Source organism: Rhinopithecus roxellana, chromosome 11 (assembly GCF_007565055.1).
Source record: "Rhinopithecus roxellana isolate Shanxi Qingling chromosome 11, ASM756505v1, whole genome shotgun sequence".
NCBI classification, from domain to species: domain Eukaryota; kingdom Metazoa; phylum Chordata; class Mammalia; order Primates; family Cercopithecidae; genus Rhinopithecus; species Rhinopithecus roxellana.
The window spans coordinates 1969447-1990969 of record NC_044559.1 but is presented as its reverse complement, the minus strand read 5'-3'; the positions used below and the strand labels follow the sequence as shown (position 1 = coordinate 1990969).

Sequence of the window (21523 nt, the reverse complement as noted above, 5' to 3'; positions counted from 1 at the left end):
AAAATCTTAGGGCATCACTGGGATCATCTCACTGTCCAGGCTCAATATTTCTTCATTTTCTTGCAGGCAATTCAACAGATTGAAACATTCAACTCCGGAAGTAAGCACCTGCCGTCCCCATGGTGGTCCCATAGGGGGAACAGAGCTGGGCGAGAGCCTCAGAGAGCTCTGTGTGCAGATTCTGCAAGGCCACACCTGCCCTGCCTCTTGGAGCAAGTTGCTCAGCTGCTCTGAGCTCCAGGTCCCTCCCTGGTGCAATGAGCATAGTAAGCCCCTGCCCCATGGAGTTCTGAGAACTGTGTGGGATCCTGCATGTGCACCCCTGGTGCTCATAACCCTGAGGTGCTTGCCCTTCAGCTGGGCTGTGTGAAAAGGAAAAGAGAAGAGCCAAGGGGTTTGCCCCCTTGCATGCACCTTAGTCTTCCTCCTCCCTTCTATGTCTCCCCTCCGAGTGACTTGCATTCCCTGACCTGTCTCATGTGGTACAGAAGGCTGTCCAGGGCCCCCAACTCCCGTCCCTATCGTGTTGCTGCAGCTCTTGTCAGGAAAAGGCAGGGCTGGTGAGGAAAGGCATTGAGGTGGCTGTGGGGTTCCCTGCCCAGGTGCCACTGACCTGGAGTCCTGAACTCCTGGGCCCAGAGATGTTGGCAGGGCTGCCTGCAGGCTCTGCTTACAGCAAGACCCAGCCCCCTGAGAGCCTCCCTGAGCCTGTCTCCTACAGGAGGGCCCAGCAGCTCCTCCTCCTGCCCGTGGGACAGGCCTGTGATTGTTGAGTCCTGGCTGGAGCTGCTCTCAGGCAGAGGTGGTGCAGGCTGCTAGTGAGTGAGGGTTCAGGCAGCCTGGTGGGAAAGACTGTGCTCCTTTCAGCCCCTCCTCTGTAAAATGGGTGCTGGGCTGAGACCTCCCTTACTCTAGGGGGTCTCTGGGTGGCAGGTGCTTGGGTCTTGGCAGCCTCTCCTCTGGAAGATGAGGTGGGGGCACCTGGCCATGCCCTGGAGTGGGCAGTGCTGTGGGCCCAGCCACCTGCAGAGGTTCCGGAGCTTCTGGAGGTCACTCCTGGTGCCTTTGCTGAGCAGGCCACTCTTTGCTTCTTCTACAGACAAGGTTCCCAGCATGATTATTGCTATGACTGATGGAGAACTGGTGGCACATGCATTTCAGGACACTCTCAGAGAAGTGAGTCCAGTTCATACTTACCAGCATTTTGCTCCATGAATTTTGATGACTAATACTCAATGCCTTCTTTCCCTTAGGCTCAAAAGGCTCGGAAACTGGGGGCCAACGTTTACACCGTGGGTGTGGCCGGTTATAAGCTGGACCAGGTAATTCCAAACGGGTGACCAGGCACCACTTTCGAGCCTAGTGGGGAAAGGCGTCCCAGGTGGCTTTCCCAGGGCCACCCTGAGGACGGTTGTCTAAGCTGCCCCAAGTGAGATGGGCCAACCCATGGCCACTGCAGAAGTGATTGACAGCATGTTGTACAAATCCCACCACGCCAGAGGGGAGGGTGGAAGAGCTCCCCGCTCCCGAAGAGTGGGCTGCTGGCTGGAGAAGGCTGCAACATTCAGAGCCTGACATTCTGCTGCCCCCAAAGCATGGGGGCAAGACACTGTTCCCTGGGCCTGGAGTCTGCTGCATCCTCACCTCCTGGCGGGGATCCAAGCCAGCTCTGCTCTCCGTAGATAACAGCAATTGCAGACAGCCCAGACCACGTGTTTGCAGTGGAGAATGGCTTCAAGGCCATGAGAAACACCATTGATGCTGTGAGTGGGCAGAGGTGAGGGGCTGGGGGCCTGGCTCCTGTGGCCAGAAGCTCACTCTCCCTGTCCTGCCCCACCCCTCCTGTGTTCCAGCTCACGTCAAAGGTCTGTCTTGACGTGACATCGGTGGAGCCTCCCACTGTGTGTGTAGGAGGTGAGAGCTGCGGAGGCCCCGCGGTAGCCACAGGGTGGTGTGCATGAGTGCAATCGTGTATGGAGTGTGTGCATTTGCTTGGTATGTGTGGGGGAGGATGTGTGTGGGGAGTGTGAGTGTGGTGTATGTATGTGGTGTGTGTGTGTTTGGTGTGTGTGGTGGGTGTGTGTAGTTTGTGTGGGTGCAGTGTGTGTAGTGTGGGAAGGTGTGCTGTGGGAGGCTTGATGTGTGTGAAGTCTGCGGGAGAGGGTAATACATGGTCTGTGTGCTGTGGAAATGTGTGTGATCGTGCGGGGTGTGTGGATGTGCTGTGAGTGTGGTGTGTGGGGTATGCATGAGTGATGCATCTGTGTGTGTTATATTGTGCGGTGTATGTTGTGTGGGAGCTGAGGTGCTGTGTAATATGTATGTGGGGGTGTGAGTGTATGTAGGGGGCATATATGCGTGTGTGTGTGGTGTATGTGCAGTGTGTGTGTGGCATGAGTGGGGGTCTTGTGGGAGTGTGTGGGAAGGTTGCCTGGTGTGTGGAAGGCTGCTGGTGTGTGGGAAGGCTGTCTGGTATGCAGGTATGAGGAGTCCAGTGTGTGTTTGTGTCATATGGGGAGTTGGGAGTGTGTTGCTGATGTGTGTGGTGTATGTATGGGATGTGTGATGTGTCTTTGGTATTTTTGGTGTGTGTGTGCTATTTATGTGTGTGGTGTGTGGGTGCGTGTGCTTTGGGTGTGTGGTATGATGTGTGTGGTACGGGGTGGGTTGAGTGTGTTTGTGGTGCAGTGTGCATGGGTGGGTGGGTGTGGATGTATAGCCCATATGGGTGTGAATGTGAGTGTCTGTTGGTGTGGAGGGAATATGCGGGGGTGGGAGTGTGAGTACCTATGTACAATTAGTGTGCTGTTACCTCACAACAATAAGTTTAAAGCAAGAAAAGACATGTGTGAGAGGCTCTCAGGGAAACACCAGCAAATGGCATGGAACAGCAGGTAACCCAGACCACAGGCCTGGAGCAGCCAGGGCTCCTCCCAGGAAGGCCAGTCAGGTGCAGGAGCTGAAATATCTGTGTAATTTACCACATCAGCAAAACAGGAAATAGGAACCAAGTGGTTATCTCAGGGGATGAAGAACAAGTGGGGGCGTCAACATGCCACAGCATCCTGTAAGCAGAAGGAAACCTCCACAGCCCGAAAAAGGTGTCCACACAAACACCCTTGGCTCACCTCAGTCCTACAGGATCAATCCCAGTGCCTGTTTATGCTGTCTGGGACATAGCGAGGATGCCCTCTTGCCAGCCAGGGTCCCAGCATGGGTGGTGACAGCCCTGTGAGGGCCTCTGTGATGCCTCTGTCTGTGCTGAGATCTTTCTGTGCAGGCTGGAGCTCTGCATGCCCGGCAGTTGCACAACTGCGGTTGCTGGAGATGAAGGGAGCCCTGGGTGTCCTCCCTCCATGGGGACAGCACGAGGCCCTTCGCAAGACCACCAGGCCCTCCAGCAGCTGGGCTCTGGCTTCCCTGTTCCTCACTGCAGGGTGCCCTGGCACTAGGCTGTGGGGCACACTGTCCTTGTGTGAGCTCTGCTCTCCATGGGCACACAACAAGGAGCAAATTGTCCAATTCCAGCGAGCTCCAGCGGTGCCTCTCATGAACAGAAAGGACGCTGTCAGGCCTGTCGTGAGTCCTAAGGCACTGGGCTGTGTGGGGACTAGCACAGGGCTGGTAGCTGGTAGGTCCCAGAAACAGGAGCTGTGCTGACATTTCCATGATTGGTCCTGGGCTCTGTCCCTGACCCCGCCTCTCCCTGATGCAGAGTTGGGGGTGGGGGTGGAGTAGAGAGAACTCCCCTCCCCCTCGGGGTCTCTCTGCTGCTCCTGGTTTAAAGCCGCTCAGCCGTGCAGCAGTTGTGACAGCTGTGCTCCTCTGATGATGTCCCCTGGACATGCACAGGCTGTGGCGTCTGAGCAGCCCTGTCAACCCCAGGTGAGGATGTGAGTCGTCACTTCTCCCTGGAGGCAGCTGAGTTGAGGTGACAGGTGCCTTCTGCCCACCAGCTCGGTCCTCTGCCCCTGCCCATGTGGCCTGGCAGTCACAGCGCTGAACTGTCAGCTGTTGGCTAACTTGGGCAAAGCTGCCCGACATGGAGGGTGACAGTCACAGCAGGGAAAGGCCAAGGCAGGAGCCTGAAACCCAAATGCAGCAGAATGAGCCCTGTCAGCAGGCTGCCGCCGAGAAGCCAGGAGGGCTCCAGGGAGCAGGGAGCCCAGACTTCCCTGTTCAGCCCTAGGCCTCATATCCAGCCTGGCAGAGGCCTCTGCTGGCCTCACTGCTCCAGGCCCATCCTGAAGCCATCCACCACACATGCTGGAGGGTTTTGACAGGGACCTCCCTCTCTAGCCTGTCAGGTGTCTGAGGCTCTTAGCAGGAACCCCAGGACCTCCAGGGGCCACTCCCTGCTCTGGGCACCCTGTGCAGAGGTGGGACCAGGTGGGGCATAGGCACTCTGCAAGCCCTGCCTCACCTTGAAGGGCCGAGCCCACCTGTCCCTCACAGCCCTGTTCAAAGGGCAACTCATCCTGGAAGCCTTCCCTGATGACCAGCCAGCCCCTCTGACTCCCTGAAGCCCAAGGGCTTGGTCTGTCCCTCTCACCAGTCACTTGTGACCCAGGATGTATCATGAGTTCTGGTTGTCTATGTCTAAGCATAATTTTCTTACTTAGTTCTTTGGTTTTCTTCCACCCTTTTATTGTTGAAATTTTCAAACCTATAGGTGAGTGGAAAGGAATGTGCAATGAACACAAACACACCTACATCCACCACTGGGATTTTACAATGAATGTTTGGCCACGTTCCTTTCTCTCTCTCTCTCTCTCTCTCTCTCTCTCTCTCTCTCTCTCTCCCTTTTTATCCATCCACCTTGGGAAAAAAATGCTTGCTTGCAATACATAGAATACATAGTCCTAACGCAGCCCAGGATGTCATTTGCAGTTACCCCGTCCATGGAGCTTTGGGGCAGCCCTCAGTCCTGCTTAGAGTGGCCAAGTTGTGCTGACCAAGGGGCGCAGGCCACAGGCCCAGTTGCTCCCTGCCGGGCACACACTGAGCCCAGTGTCCGGCTGGCCAGGGCTTTTTGGAAGCCTGAGTTGGGAAGACATTGAGAGTATCTGGCAACATCAGATTTGGAAGCAGCTGCTGTCAGCCTTAGCGGTGGGAGAGAACTCCATGCTTGCCCTGCGGAGGCCCACATCTAGTTTCTCAGAACAGGGCACCAAGTTGGCATTTCCTGCTGTCTCTCACAGCCTCAGTGCCCCCACCAGGCCCAGGCTCTTCTGAGGGCAGCATAATATCCATCATGTGGGTGCCTATGAGGGCCGGGCTGGCACCTTGAGCAGGAAGAGTAGGCCAGGCTCAGCCAGCTGATGTCAGCAGTCAGCGTTGAGGGCCTTGAAGTGAGGTGGGCCTCAGAGCTCCTCATCTGAGGAGCGTGGTTCCCTAGGTCCCAGCCAGTAGCTGACATGGAGAAACACAAACCCACTGAGGCCTGCATTTCCTATTTTCCAAGAAAGCTAGAAATCTAGATATTTCTGGGAAATGTTCAGGCTTTCAACTGCAGCCTCCCATTCTGAAAGCCTCAGAAAGCATGTCAGCAGGCCAGCTTCACTCACAGCCTGCCTTGAAGGTGTGATGCTGCAGGAAGGCAGGAAGCAGGGTTCAGAGGAAGCTTTCCTTGGGTGCATGAACTGGGGGCACCCCAGGCATCAGCAGGGATTGGAATGCGCGGGGCCTGGGTCAGGAGGCAGGGGTGGAGGCCAATGCCCTTGGCAGCTTCAGACCTGCGGGAACCTTGGCTGGCTCCTGGGGCCAGCCCTCACCTGCATGTGTCCCCTGTGGTCTTTGGCTCATGGCAGGAGCCACAGTGGTGGAAGGACACACTCCCTGAGCCTCAGAGTGGGTGCCCTGTGGTCCTCGCTGGGTCAGGAAGAGCAGGAGATGAGGAATCACCTGTAGGTCTCTGGAATCACAGTTAAAACAGGGCTTCTGTGATGGATTCCCCTGAGCAGGGTCTTAGGTGACTCGCCTGCTGCACCTGAGTCCTGGCCCTGCCACTATGGGTGTCCTGCCTGCCACAGGCACACAGTAAGACAGGGAGGAGAGACCCCAAGTGTTCAGCAGCCCTGAAGGAGGCATCCAGGCCTGGGTGCCCAGCTGGGTGCATGAGACATGGTGTCTTCAGGCAGCATTATGGCTCCGCTTATACCTTACATCAGGGAGGGCCTGGCTGAGTGCACAGCCTGCACGCTTGGGGCCCGAGGGAGCACCACAAATTTCAGGGCAGGAATAGCACTCTGAGCCTACCTGTGCTGGGACCAAGGCCTTTCCTTAGCGTGTTGGTTCAGGAATGGTAGGGAGAGGGCCCTTGAGTGTTTGAGGCCCAGACGCCTCCTCCTGGACCCTCAGTGACACCAGATGAAGATTTGACCCAGTGGGCACATAGATGTTGGTTCAGACGCAGCTCTTTCCTTACAGGAGCCTCTGCGAATTTGGTATTGGGGCTGGATCTCCAGGAACAGGGAGGTCAGAGGGGAGGCAGATGCCTACTCTTCCTCACTCAGACTTTTGAACGTTGTCCTTGCAGAACCCTACCATGTGGTTGTTCATGGAAATGGCTTTCAGAATCTAAAGAAACAGGATGAAGTTATTTGCAGATTTATCTTCAATGAAAGCACTATCATTGGTAAGTTGTCTCCTCGGTGCCTCTGAGTCACGTATTTCCCACACAGTGCTGCCTTTCCCCACAGCTAGCCAAGCCTCCCAGCCCTTGCCAGCCATTCCCTTGGACCCGGTGGGGTTAGAGGCCATGAGGGCAAGTGGAAGGAGGCACTGGGAAGCCCGGCCACCCCTCCCTTCATCTGCCAAGCGGGGAAGTAACAAATCCCAAGAGAGCATCTCAGATCAGGGCTTCCCCCTCAGTGAGGCTGGAAGGACCCGAAGCCCACAAGGCTACTCCTGGGAAATGGTGGCAGCCCCGGAAGTCTGAGCCTGGCTGGCCAGGTGCACCAGTAGCTTGCCCAGAGGGGTGTGTTTACCTTGCATTGAGGGAGGATGCCACCCTGTAGGCCTGAGCCCTGGAATCCTGGCTCAGGCATACATTGCCTGTGTCACCTTGACCAGATGAGTGTTCTACTCTGAGCCTCTGTTTTCTCAATTTAACATGGAGCCAATATGGTGCTGGCTGTGCATTCTTTAACTGAAATGGTTGGGACCACAAATGTTTTAGTTTTTTAATTTTTTTAGGTTTTGGAATGTGTGCATTATGCTTATGTTTCAGCATCCCAAACCGCAAATTTGAAATCTGAAATTCTCTATTGAGCATTTCTTTTGAACATCATGTTGGTGCTCGAGAAATGTCAGATTTTGAAGCATTTTGAATGTAGATTTTCATATTACAGATGGTCAGCCACAGTTGCACCTAACTATGCAAAATCACATGTGTAGAGCAGTTGGTTCGTGGAAGGGCTATAGTATTTTAAAAATCTCCTGTTATTTGACAATAGTTAGGCATCAGGGGACCTCTGTGATGGTGCAGTAGCCTGACGAAGTGCACAGTCCAGGCAGACGCTGTGCCCTGGGTGCTGGGGAGGGTCGTGTGCTCTTCCCCACTGAGCGCCTGGGGTGCAGATGGATTTTTGCATCCTCCTTGATCTTCCCAGGTGGCCCCTTGATACATTCACTTGATCTGATGATAGTATGTTCACTGACATCTAATTCCAGGGCCATGTGCTAATCCCAGGATGACTTCTCTTCCCCCAAGAGGCTTCTTGGCCATTTTCCTCCTTTCCATGAGTACATAGGAAGGGCTGGGCCTGTCATCCCCACATTCCCACTCATCAGCATTGTGTGGATGGTCTCAGGGAATTCGGTTTTCACTGGGTTATACTTTCTCGGGAGTGTCTTAGGGACTGAGCAGCCCCTTTCTAAGGAAAGCTAATGCTTATTGAGCACTTACATCAGATATTGTGCCAAGTACCTTACACACAGTATCTCCCTGAATCCTCAAAGCAGCCTCACAGAAATTTCTTTGTATGTGTCAACCTAAATAACAGACAAGGGCTCTTTACAAGAAAATGATGTTCATCTGAGAATGGACATCACAGTGGGAATGCGCATCCATAGGAAACTACATGCATATTCAGGAAGGTTCGATTTTACAGGAGATGTGAGGAGGGTTACATAATTGTTTGAGTTAATTCTTCTTGGCTACTAACATCAATAATAATAGAGGTGACCCCACTGTGAGGTTGCATGGGCAGTAGCTGGGCAGATGTCCTTGCAGAAGTAATTTTGTGTAAGGTTGCAATGGTCTTTGTACAAGGTTGTAGTTTTGCAGAGACTTGTGATAGTTTTTGTTATCAGGTATACAAGCTCGTGAATCCTCTCTTCATAAACTTCCCCATCTCAACTTGCCAGGAATTTTTTTTTAAGCATGTTAACTCCATTTTGATTTTGACAACGTTCGCAGTTTCTTCCTTTTGATGAAAATCTTTTGGCTGCTCATGGTGGCTCACGTGTGTAATCCCAGCACTTTGGGAGGCTGAGGCAGACAGATCATGAGGTCAGGAGATGGAGACCATCTTGGCTAACACGGGGAAACCCCATCTCTACTAAAAATACAAAAGAAAAAAGAAATTAGCCGGGCGTGGTGGCGGGTGCCTGTAGTCCCAGCTACTCAGGAAGCTGAGGCAGGAGAATTACCATATATTTTACATGAGCACTCATTTATTTAAGTCATTCTAAAAAGAATTCCTTAAGGGATTTCTGGATGACTATGTCAGATTTTACCAAGTAGACACAACATAAAACTTGTACGTATGTGTAAACACACCTAAACATATATATACACACACAAAGATTTTATAGCTTACGTTTTAGAATGTTAGTCATAAGACAATGGAACATACAAACTCACCAGTTAATAAAAAGCCTGTTGTGGCAAGGCGAGGTGGTTCATGCCTATAATCCTAGCTCTCTGGGAGGCCAATGTAGGCAGATCGCTTGAGTTCAGGAGTTTGAGACCACCCTGGTCAATATGGCGAAACCCTAGCTCTACCAAAAACACAAAAAGCTAGCTGGGTGTCGTGGTGCAGGCCTATATTTCCAGCTACTCGACAGGCTGAGATGGGAGGATCACTTGAGCTTAAGAGGCAGAGGTTGCAGGGAGCCAAGATTGTGCCACTGCACTCCAACCTGGGTGACAAAAAATTTTAAAAACATGAAAAATAAAAGTCTGTTGAATACAAATTATATGTCTGACAAAGTTGGTTACTGTTCACATGGCTAAACTTTATTTGCCCTTATCAGTAATCCAGTGAGGGCTACTGATAAAAATTTTGAGTAAAACAGTTTTTATAATAGTTTTGTTTTTAACAAGCTGCTTTTTTTTTTTTCTTTTTTCAGGTTCAAATGAATTTAGAGTTAAATTTTCAATGTTTACATTTAGCTATGACTGGTTGAATTAGATGACAAAAACGAAATCTCCAAGTAGCCTTGAATGTATCTTTTGTTTGCTAGTCCAGTTTGTTTGACTGGGAAGGAAAGCATCTTAGCAGTTTTGGTTAGTATAGTGTTGGGTTAGTATAGTATTGGGTTAGTGTAGTATTGGGTTTTCCTTTTTTTTTTGGTCCCTGCATGTCACACAAAGCAAAATTTTTATGCCAGACTGAGATATATTACTGCTCTGAGTTTAAGATTTTGACCTGTTTAATCCAAGAGCCTAACTTTTATAAACATTTATCTAGTCCTTTTTTCAAACTATTCGTTTTAATTAACTGCTTCATCACTCTAATTGTTAGTTAGACAAACCTAAATTTACATTTCTAAAAAGTGTCTAGGTCGTTGGTTACCATGGAGCTTTTGTAATTTGTAAAGTGATTGATTTGAACGCCCCTTTTGGCGTTTTAAGAAAATCTTGGCTGGAATGCCATAAGCAGTGAGCTTATCTCAATACCAGTAGACAAGTCTGCAGATCTGAAGCATATAGACAGAAATAGAGACAGAAAGAGAATTTAGAGGATTCTACATGTTAACTCTATATTGGCAGAGTTTTTTAGAGAGTTCGAATAATGACTATTTGGCTCTGAATTTTCCTTGATGGAATTTGCCCATCAGTTTTAAAATGTGCAAAAAATGGGCCATAATATGTAATTGGCTGGAATCCCGGAAAATCTGGCATGCCTTAATGCTTGAGAATCCCATTCCATTTCTTTTTGATCTCTCCAGTGCAAAGAAAATCCTGAAAATCTCCTGTCAGGAAAGGTCAGGAGTTTGGACCGGTGCTTTGGACAGAGACAACTGCCCTAGTGGCTTTTAGTTAGCCATCCTGCCTCCATTATTCAGAAACTTATTTTTACCAGGAGAATATTTTCAGAAACAAGCAAGAGAAAAGAGCCAAATCAATTACAGACACACAAAATCATTGTTCACAGAGATTTTAACCCAGGTGTGCAGATCACACAAAATATTTAATTAGGCATGCAGAACTAAAAGTGAATTTGCCAGAAAAGACATGCCTCACAAACAAATGTAAATTATGTAGAAACAAGGGTGCTCAAATCAGAAGAACACTTGTCATTATACCAGAAAGAATTTGCCAGAAAAGACAAAACATTGTTATCATTTCAGGAGGGATGTAAGGTCTTTGGTTACAGTGGCCTTATCCAAATCAGATGCGGAATGAAGTCAAGAGCTTCTACCCAAAAGTAGGAGGCTCAGCCTGAGAGAAGACTCTCCAGGGCAGAAAAAGCAAGTCACAGAAACAGAGAGCTCCAAGGGCTCAAGTGAGGACTGCACACCAGTTCCAAGAATGGCTGATTTCTTCCAATAGTGGTCCTACTCCAGGTCTACTTCTGGACACCATTTATGTCAACCTGAACAATAGAGAGTTTCTCTCTAAAAGAAAACAATGCTTATTCAGGAACAGTGCCCGGCACTGGGAATATGTGTGCCATAGTAATGTGCATAATCAGGGAGGTAACAGAAGACAAAGGCTTTTAAAGGAGAAATGAAGATTACATAATTGGTTTGAGACCATTATTCTTGCCCAAACAGATCAATAGCAAGGGTGACACTAGTTCAAGGCTGGACAGGCAGTTCTTGGGCACATGTTCCTGTGGACGTATTTTTTTATGTTAAGTTTGCAATGGCTTTTGTGCAAGGTTGTGGTTTTTGCAGTCTTTTGTGATATTTTTATTACCAGGCATATAGGCATAAAATCCTCTCTTTGTAGCCTTTCTTAGCCCTATTTTTCATGGATTTTATTTTATTTTTTAACACAAATGACTTCATTTTAGTTCTGACAACTTTCCCATATGGATGGAGAACTAGAGAGAAGCATGATGGAAGAGCCTGCCCAGGGACATACAGTTCATGTTGCAGGGCAGGAAAGTAGACCCAGGCGATCTGGCTGCCCTACCAGGGCCTTCTGCCTCCCTGTGATGGCAGCTGCTGGGAAAGGGGGTACCCAGCCAACCTCCATGAAGGGCATTCAGCTGCCTCCTCTGTGGGCCTGTGGCTGCACTGGCTTCCCACCCTGGAGGTTACCGTCTACCTTTCCATACACAGGCCAGCACTGACGTTTCGCAGCGGGGAGCCCGTGCCACAGCTCTGGGCACCTGCGTAGATGGCCATTCTGCTCCTGGTTGATGGCTTGTCCAGGAGTAAAAAGAAGCTTATTTTTAAAAACAATTGAGAACAACCTTTAAACCTATTTTCACTATTAGGAAGATATCCCCTGAAAATGTCCCTGGAGTGTTGGCCACCACTGCACACGCCTCCCCTGCACTCCCCACTAGATGGCAGCGTGCCTTCCCTGGCCACTGATGCCAGCCTGGAGGTGCAGGTCAGGGAGAGACTTCCCCCTGTCCTGCATCTGTCCCTATGGGGAAGCAGGGGCAGAGCCTGGTTCTGGCTTCTGGAAGTGCCTGGATGCAATTTTTGACAACCTAAATAACAAACAGTGTCTCTAAACAGAAATGCTATTTATTCAGGACCAGGGCATTGCAATGGAAAACACGTGCCAGAGTAAACTATGTGCATATTGAGGGAGGTGAAAAAAAAAAAAAAAAAAAAGTTTTACAGGAAAATGAGGAGGATGCCATAATTGTTTTGAAATCATCCTTGGCAAAAAGGTCGATACCACGGGTTCTGCCAGTCCTAGGATGGCCAGGTAGTTGCTGGACCCTGTGAAGCTGGGGTCCTGGCAGCCAAGCCCAGTGGGTAGAGAGCTGGATCAAGGCCAGCAGGCAGATGCCCATGCCCTCCCCCACAGTTGAGGAGGCGTGAAAAGGGTGTGGGCTCAGGAGTGAGAAGGTTCCATGTCTACACGTTACAGAACTCTCCTGAGCCCACCATGCTCCCACAAAAATGAGTAAATAAATACATAAATAAAAATGGGAAAACAAAATTGCAGACTTAAAAAAATAAACCCAGTCCCCTCCTGAGGCTTCCCCATCTTGGTAAATTGTGTTGCTGTCCACCTGGTTGTTCTGGTCAAACTCTCAAATGTCATCTTTGACTCCTCCGAGCTTCCTCTTCACATCCATCCCACCAGCAAGTCCTGTTGCCTCCATGTTCAAAATATATCCTGGATCTGCCCAACCTGGACAGATTCACTGCACAAGAAATAAAATCCCAACCCCTTTCCAGGGCCCAGGAGGCCCTGCCCCCTGTCCTGGGTCACCTCTTTCCCTCCTTGACAAGGTCAGCGAGTCACTGCCCGGAGCCTTGGCACAGGCCACTCTCTCAGCCCCAAGCACCCTTGCCTGGGATCTTTGCCTGGCTGGCTCCTCATCTTTTTAATCTCAGCTAGATTGTCACCTCTTCAGAGAGAATTTATTTTTCATGGAAGTTTACAACACTATACAAAGTAGCAAGAATTGTGCCATGAACTTGAAGAAGCCATCACCTACTTTCAATCATTCTTAACCTGTCCCCACCTGCTTTCCTTGGTACCCTTACCACAGAGTATTTTGAAGCAAATCCCTGGCCTTGCATCATTTCATGATCCTCTAGACCAGAAATTGTGGCTCTACAAGATAGGAGAAGTCACGCATAATGAGGTGGCTGTCCCTTCCCTCTGGTCCCCTCACCTCCTCTGGTCATGGATATCACAGCACGTTGTACTCTCTGTCATCTGTTTTGTCCTGTTTTTTATTTTGTTTTCTGTGTCCCATGCAATCCCTAAAGGTGAGTCCTTGAGAGCAGGGGCTCTGCCTGCCTGTTCCTGTTACACAGCAGAGCGCTGCACAGGGCCTGGGTGTGGCAGGTGCTTGCAGGAGTCTATGCAATAGGAAGGCAGAGCCCACATGCCGGTCCTGGGCCACAGGGTCAGCCCTGCATGCTGAGGACACACATGGGGAGGAACAGTGGACAGACAGGTGCGTTGACATTCTTCTCATGTCATTTTCTTTTAGATGAAAAGCCAACCAGTATCGACAATAATTCCATGAATTGCCCTGGGCCAAAACTAGAAAAACCTGGAGAGTAAGTGTCCCTGGCAGGAGGCCCCAGAGGCAAGAGATCAGGGAGTCAGGGTTGGTCACCGTGAGGTGTACAGAATGTGGATGCCACCCCCTGCTGGGGCAGCCCATGTCTGTGGCTGGGCAAAGAGCAGCCTCCTCCCCACATCCCTTGTTGGTGGCCCCAAAGGTATTCAGGGATCTGCAGTGTCCTAGGGTCTGTGAGGAGGGCAGCGTGCAGGAGATGATTGCCCGAGGAATGGTACCTTTGCTTCAGGTTGGCTCTCAGAGTTAAGCCAACAGACTCTGTAAATACAGAAGAGCCAGGATGGTGACACCAAGCAGTGGTCCCTGGTCATTTAGGACACAGTCACAATGGCATGAGACCCCATGCAGGGCCCCTCACTGCCTGACCCACTTACCCTTTGGTCATCATTGCTGAGTTGACCTGCAAGTGTTTGGGGAATGACCTCTCATGACCCATGCTGTCCACTGGCCAAGGGCAAGAACTGCATCTCTCCGGGCTGACTCTCGCTATCTGCGTTTTCTGTGCTTTAGGGGGTACTTTATTGAAGTCAGCTTGAACAATGGCAAAACATTCTTCAAGAGCAATGTCAGCGTCACCAGCACCACGTGTGTGAGTACCAGGATGGGGCTGCAAACACGTATGAGGACTGTCCAGAGCCTCCTCCCTGGGGAGGACAGAAAGGGCAGGCAGTTCCCAGGCAGTCCCAGAAAGTAGTGTGTGCAGCAGGCACCTGAGGCTGCTCCAACCAGGCTTCCATATGGTGCAGGTGGGTGAGGCTGGGAGGCTGTCTGCCGGGAGCCAGAGTCCAGCACCTCTAGGCCAGGACCTCAGACCCAGGAGCACTGGAGGATTCCATGCACTGCCGTCAGGGTGTGTGTGTGCCACTGAACTGGTGCCCCAGCTGCTGATCTGGTCCTGAACCTGCTCATGATCCTGGCCCCCAAGCCTGCCTGGTGGTCACTTGCTGTCATTTCCCAGATGCCTTCAGCCCCCTTTCTGCCTCTCCTCCTTGCTCAGGCCTCTGAGATGTCCCTCTCTGCTCCCTCGCCAAGCCCTGCAGTATGTCCCCTCCTGCTGGCTGAAGGGAAGGCTCTCAGGCACTCGGACCTGGGCTCAGCTCCAAGAAGCCCCTGGGAATGGAGGTGCTGTGCCCCAGCTGCCTGCTCCTCAGAGCTCCATGTCTTTGGGCAGCTTGGCCCAGGGACTCATAGGCAGGAGGATGTGCTGGAGGGACGGGCGGGAGGCCAGAGCCCACTCCACTGCCTTGTACCCAGTCTTACTTGTGAGGACACACCAGTGTTGAGAGCCCTCCCTCTGGGTCTCCCCTTGCCTGTCCCTGCACATCCACACATGGATCTGCAGGCTGAATGCATGCATTCCCCATCAGGAATCTACCCACTGATGGCCGACTGTGACAGACACATCAGGAGCAGCCCTGGGGCTCCCACCTGGCCAGCGGCCTTCATGCTCAGCCTCAGTGGTTCCTCTCCTTCAGCCAGCTGGGTTCCCAGCACAGTCATCTTCCCTCCCCTTCCCTCCCCTCCCCTCTCCAGCCTTCTTTCTAAGTAGAGCTCTGGATCTGGGGAAGACCTGAGCAGCCTGCATTCCCACGGATGCAGCCCGGGGTTCCTTTATTGTGAAGAACACCCAGAGAAGTGTTCCCGTTGCTTACACCCCATGTGGCCCTGGTTCTGAGCCAGGACTTTGTCTGAGCTCTCTAAATCACACAAGTGCCCCCAGGGAGGGCGGCTCATTCCCTTTGCACAGGTGTGGAGGCTGAGGCTCAGAGCGGTGCGTGGATGTGCCCACGGTGCAGAGCCTGGAAGTGGGGAGAGAGGCTGTGGGGGATGGACCCGGGTCTCCTGCCCCTGCTTCTGCACCTGCACCTCTCTTGGCCACAGCACCCCCACCCTCACCCATCTTTGTACTTGTAGATTTTGTGGTTCTCACAGAAGCCCTGTGCTACAGGCAAAGTGTGCTGTGAGGGTTTATCAGACCACGGAAGTTTCCGGGACTTTCTTGTCAGGGCTCTGGGGCAGAGACTTTCAGCAGGGCCAGAGAGAGGGTCTGTAGCTCTCTGGGGCCCAGCCCTGGCCGCTGGCCCTACTGTGGTACCCGGATTCGGGGCCAGCTAGGGAGAGTGAGGAGTGGGCAGATGGGCCGCCAAGTGGTGGGCACCCGGAAGAGGCCACCCAGGCCCTCCCAGGCCTGGCATTCCTCTATCCCTTAGGTGTGGTTCATGGTGCTCTCTTTCTCCACCAGGGTGTTTTCAGCAACTGGCTCTATTTTTTGCTGCCTCTGCTGCTTGTGCCACTGCTGCTGTGTTGTGTCTGGCGGCTGTGCCGCAAGAAGGTAAGTGCTCCCTGCCTGCCTAGCCTTGGGGCCCAGGCACAGGCCCGCCCTCTGAGGAACTCTAACATGTGACTGCCCCGTGATCCCACCTGTGGGAAGTTTCCCTCAGCTCCCAGCTCATCACATGAGCCCGGGGAATGGCAGACTGGTCCACACGTTCCCAGGGCCTAGCAAGCCTGGGCTTCTGCAGGGCCTCCTGCCCCGGGCTGGCCACAGAGAGCTGGCCGGGGATGCCCTGGACATGGGGCTGAGGCCTGCCCTGGCTCCTAGAGAGAAGTGACCCCAGAACCCCTGAAACCAGGGCTGCCTCAACAATCCGGACTTCTGGAAGTCTCAGATGGACAGGGCCAGGAGGCGGCCTCTGTGTGGAGGGAGGAAGACAGGGTCCCCCATGAAGTCCTGATGGCCCAAATGGAGGACGGTGCTGTAACCCCCAGCTGTCTGTGCCTTGAGGAACCAGCGTGGATCTCGGCACATGTCTGGTGCCTTCCCCATTCCTTCATCTGTCTTTACTGAGCTCCGGCTTCCCCTGGGCCCCATGCTGGGCTGGGGAGGGACAGAAATGAAGCAGCCACCGTTCCCCACAGGCAGCTCACAGTCCTGTCCTGTCAGGGCTGAGGGTGAAATGTCCACCCCACAGGAGTGGGAAGGGCTCCTTGTAAGGCAGAGCAGGACCCAGAAGCAGAGACGGAGCCTGGGGCAGGGAGGGTGGAAGGGGTGCTGGGACCTGGGGTTGGCAGACCCAGCTCCGAGAGCTGCAGAGGACAGAGCAGAGGGAGGAGAGGACAGAGCTCAGCCCAGGGAATACGCAGGGCTCATGTCTGCATAGGGAGCCACAAGGGGAGGAAGCCAGGAACTCAGCCATGAGGCTGGGAGGTCAGGGAGGGCTCGTGGGGACAGACAGGCTCTCCCTGAGGAAGGGAAGTGGGGCGGGCGCTGTCTTCTCCATGTGGCTGTGGGCAGAGAAGGACACTTGTAGGGGCTGGGCCTCTCTAGGGACCTGGTTCCTGGCCTGGCTGACCCCTAGGAACCCCACAGTGGCGGTATAGGGGTTCCCCTTGGGTAAGATTAGAGGCTGAGGCCTGGGGAGAGGAGCCTGCCGGGTACAACTTCACAGGCTCAGGGTGGCCAGAGTGACACCCCAAAGGCAGTGCTCTCTCCTGGTGCTCCAGACCAGGGTCCCAGCTATGTGTAGGGCCAAGGCAGAGCCTGCCCACCCCCATCCAGCTTGCGTTTGTCTCTTTTGAACATTCTAGACTGTCAAGGAGCCACCACCTGTGCAGAAGCCAGAAAAGGTAAGTCGCAGTTCTGGTCCCAATATTGTCACATCCCAAGGAGCCCACTGACCTTCACCAAGAGTGCCATGAAGCCTGCGCCCCATGACCTCCACCTGCCTGGGCAGAGAAGAAGGTGACAGAGGGGCAGAATGGAGCCTGAGAAGATGGGGAACTCACAGTGATGTCCCCAGCACACCCTTCCTGCTCCCTACACCCCTTAACATAAGCCTTGTCACCAGTTCACAGCCTGGGGTGGCCAGTTTCAGCAACTGTGATGATCTGTCCTGAATGAATGGGGCTTTTCTGTCAATGCCCCAAGGACCTTTTATAAGATGCTAAGGATGGAGGCGCTCTGGAAAAGGAGCCCCGCGTTTCAGGGACCTGGCCCTGTCCCCAGGCTCCAGAGGCGGCTGTGGCTCCATTTGGTCTCTCTGGATCCATGTCTCCTGGCAGGGACAAGGGGCTGCCTGGACTTAGCCTCTCGTGACTGCAGGGCTAAAGGATGGGGGAGTCCTGGTGGGCACTGAGCTGGGAGGGACACCAGCCCAGTGAGCATAGGGGCCAGGAGTCCGGGAGCAGGTTGTGGCTCACCTGGGTCGGGGACCCACCCCAGGGGCCATGGGCATGGTGAGTAACTGAGGCAGGAGGCCCTGGGCCTGGGATGGGGTGGGAACAGGCCTCCCTGGCCAAGGGTGGCCTCTGCGGTGCTGCAGAGTGGGCTCAGGGAGGCTGCATCTGCAACCAGGTGGATGCGGACAGTCACCTGCAAAAGCTGGGACCATTGCACAGCCCCCAGAGCAGACCTCTTTGAACAAGGGCGGCCACAGGAGAACCAAGGGGACAGAGTCGAAGTCGTTGGCATTTATGAGAAGAGCATTGTCTGCCAACTAGGAGGAGTTTGCGTGTTTCACACATGAAGGACCCTCCCATGTGGTGTGGGTTTCTCTCTGGTCCTTTCATTCCCCAGACACACATCTGCGAGTGGCCAGCACTGTGCCCCACCAGCACTGTCAGCAGATAGTTGTTTTTCCTTTTTTAGGAGCCAGAGCAGGAGAAACCACCACCTCCACCACCATCACCACCACCGCCTCTGCCTCCATCACCTCCGCCCCCACCTCCGCCCCCGGCTCCTGTAAACACCTGCCCCACTGTGATTGTTTGTTGCTGTGCATGCCAAGGAGTGTGCGGGATGAGAGGGATAGAGGTGAGAAGGGCACAGTGGAGAGGGGCTGTGACCCCAGGCTGGGACTGCAGGAGGAGGGGGCAGCTGGGTCCCACTGCAGAAGCCTGGGCCCTGGAGGAAGGCAGGCTCTGTGGGGGCGGGACTTTGGTCACTTGATGCTGAGAGAAACCAGAGCCCCACCTCACCCTCGCACCCCAGTGGCAGGCATATATGAAGGCTCCTGTCCCCTGCACCACCAGGTCTGTCCCGGCACATTGAACTCCCTCTCTAGAAGGATCCATGTTTCTATACAGTGGCAGCTTTTGATGTCTGACCAGTCCCTGGTTCCCACAGGGGTGCCTTAGCTCTAGCAGTGGCCTTGGCTTTAGACCACCTGCTTGCAGGTGCATGGGTCAAGGAACCTGAGTCACAAAAGGTCATGTAGATCAGAAAAAAAAAATAGAATTGTCCAGTCCTGACACGCATTCTCACCACCACAAACACTGCAAGGATGCCAGGGGCACCCACCAGCTCGGGCAGCAGGATCTTCAGGCAGTGAAGAAAAGCTGTCCCTGAGTGGGCTTGTCGCCTGCTGAGATGGGCTGACAGGCACTGCAGGGAGGGGAGGAGGTGGAGACCCGAAAGTGCCCTCACAAGACACCTGTGCAGGAGCTCGAGCCCCGGAGCCAACACAACAGCCACTCTCCCTGAGGAAACCTCCTTCATGGGCAGGTACAGGGCCCATCTTGCTGAGGGGAACCCAGCCAGGCAGCAGCAGGGGCCCTGCACAGGGGTAGAGAGGGCACCTGGGTGGCTGGTGTTGAGGAAGAAGGACCCCAGAGTTCCTGCCTGGTTCTGCCCCTCTCCACCTTGGTCCTGGCTCTGTCTGTGGTCAGATCTCTTGCTTCCTTCTGGGAGTGTCAGGCTCTTCTGCAGCTTCAGTGGGCATCTGGGGAAGCCAGACCTGTCTCTCCCCGGAGTGTGGGGCACAGAGAAGCCGAAACACAACCTCCGGGGAGAGGAAATCACCTGCCAGCGGCCTGCCAGTGCCTTGCAACACACGGCCCTCATCCCATCCCCACCAGGGCCCAGAAAGGCCTGACTGCAGTGCCAAGTGGCCAAGGGGCTGCTCACTATGGGTCCTGGGCTGTTTTCTGGCCTGTTTTTTCTCTGTCTTCCTCTTCCTCTCTTACCTGGTGTCAGGTACCTACTCCCTGAACAGGGCATGGTCCTCTCACCTGCCTTCCCCTTGTGTGCCCCCAGCAGTAAGACTCCTCCCTTCCATGAGCTCCTGCCCAGGCCCCGTACCCAACTCATGCTCCCCTTCAGGACCTCTGCTCGGAACCACAGGCTCCTCCTGTCTTTGAACTTTTTGTCTGAATCTGCCCCTGTCGTTTTCTCTTCCTTCACCAAAATGCTGTTTTGTTCTAGATTCCAAAACTCTCTGTGGCCACAGTGACCACGTCCCCAACACACAAGGCTGCCAGGCCCCTCCCCCAGGGGGAGATGGAAGCTTTGTCTAGGTGTGTTCCTGGGGACAGAGCCGTGGGTGGCTGGGGAGTCCTGATGCCTTCTGGAGGTAGTGTCCAGCCTGCATGGCTTCCTCGTGGCCACGTTGCTTTTCAGGGCAATCTGGATACCTTTTGTGACCTCTCTCACCAAAGCTGCCGCCAGGTGCCATGGATGTGGTGTCAGCGCAGGGACCAGGTAAGCTGGGGTGCAGGGACACACTTGATGGACAGAAGGCCACTGCTTTCCCCTGACCACTGTCCTCTGGGATTGTGGCTCAGAGAGCCATGTCAGGCATCTGGCAAGGAGGACGGCACAAGACACACAGAAACGGTGCCCATGGGCATCCCAGCCAGTTTCAGGACATGGGACCCAAGCACTTCCTTTGTTCATCACCTGGGGCCAGGAGTGCTGGCTAGGATGGCTGACAGGGTTGTTGGGCAACACTGACTGGTTCTAACAGGCAATAAGGATTCCTTCCTTGGGTCATTGCCTTGGGACCATGGGGAGGACCAAATTGTTAAGATTTTCTCTTCGTAACTTATTATGAATGAGGACTAAAAATTATTTACAAGGCCTCAGTAATGTATGGAGTCCTCCCATGGGCCAGTTTCTAACCTAGGCCACGCTTTCACTGTTTTCATCCTCCCAGCAACTGTACCAGTAGGTGCTATTAGTATCCACTTTACTGAAGGGGACGGAAGTGCTGAGAGATTAAGTGGCACGTCCCTGCTCCTAAAGCCCGTGAGTGATAGGGCTAGATGTGAACTGGGCTTGGCTCCTGCCCTTAACTGGGCTTCTGCACTGCTCTCCTTTTGGATCAGCACCAAGGGGCTTCTCCGCTCAGGCCCCGGGGCCCTGGAGAGCCCTGCTCCTGGCTCGGCCTGGGGCTCATCTGCCTGTGCCTCCCACAGTCCAGCCCTTTGCACCTGGAAGATAATCTCATTCCCAGGGTTTATAGAGGGACCTGCACTGGCCAGACCTCCTGCATCAGGCCAGCACAGGCTCTCAGTGGCCAGGTGGCTGCACACTGAGAAGGCCTTGCAGGCTGCAAGCCTCTGGATACTGCTAATGAGAAATGGGCTGGGAGCCCCTGGGAGGCGTGCTGACACCTGGCAGGGCATCACCGGTGTCAGAGGCATGCAGGGCTCCTCCAGCCACTGGGCTCCTGGCTCTGTGCCTCTGCACAGGGCTCTCAATCCCAGCCACACTTGCACAGAAGCCCATTTCCGTCTGAGGTCCCACGAGGCCTCTCCACATTGACACAGCCCAGTTCCAGTCACATAGCACTAGTCCAGCCTAATGCCCGGAACAGGTGAGACACTTAGACGGGAGGGATAGAGCTTGATGGCTGAGTGTGAAAACAGGCACCTCAAGCAGAGGGAAGGCAAGAGATGGGAGGGTGGGCATGGGTAAGGGCCAGAAATGGCCTTACTGTCCAGTGTGGTGACACAGGGGATGGAGCAAGTGTCTGAAATTGTCTCATTCCCGAGGGCAGCTCTTTGAAGCTAAGGTTTGGGGGTGGGGTGGTGGGGGGCAGAGTAATTGCATCACAGAGGGCACTTACCACTGCTCAGGGCTCTGCCAGGCTGCCACTGTCATCGTGTGAAGTCCACCTTGCAATTCTTGGAAAAGGAGAGACAATCCCTATTTTATTAATGGCAAAATAGAGGCCCAGAGTGGCCCAGAAAGTTGCCTTAAGGCCACCTAGATAGTAAGTGGCTGCCTCCAGCGCTATCAGAAATCAACCCCATATCTGTCCCTAACCCAGGGAGGCCCA

General features: G+C 53.3%; 1 protein-coding gene across 1 annotated transcript in view; it reads left to right on the top strand.

The window, feature by feature from the left end:
* The window catches only part of LOC104653610 (anthrax toxin receptor-like), a 48755-nt gene that overhangs the window by 11254 nt on the left and 15978 nt on the right, over positions 1–21523 (top strand). Inside the window, exons 6-17 of the mRNA XM_030940112.1 lie at positions 67–100; positions 1100–1176; positions 1254–1322; positions 1683–1763; positions 1854–1914; positions 6539–6637; positions 13371–13440; positions 13974–14052; positions 15706–15795; positions 17052–17090; positions 18112–18276; positions 19861–19941. Coding sequence (XP_030795972.1) covers positions 67–100; positions 1100–1176; positions 1254–1322; positions 1683–1763; positions 1854–1914; positions 6539–6637; positions 13371–13440; positions 13974–14052; positions 15706–15795; positions 17052–17090; positions 18112–18276; positions 19861–19941 — 945 coding nt within the window. The remainder of the gene's footprint in view (positions 1–66; positions 101–1099; positions 1177–1253; positions 1323–1682; positions 1764–1853; positions 1915–6538; positions 6638–13370; positions 13441–13973; positions 14053–15705; positions 15796–17051; positions 17091–18111; positions 18277–19860; positions 19942–21523) is intronic.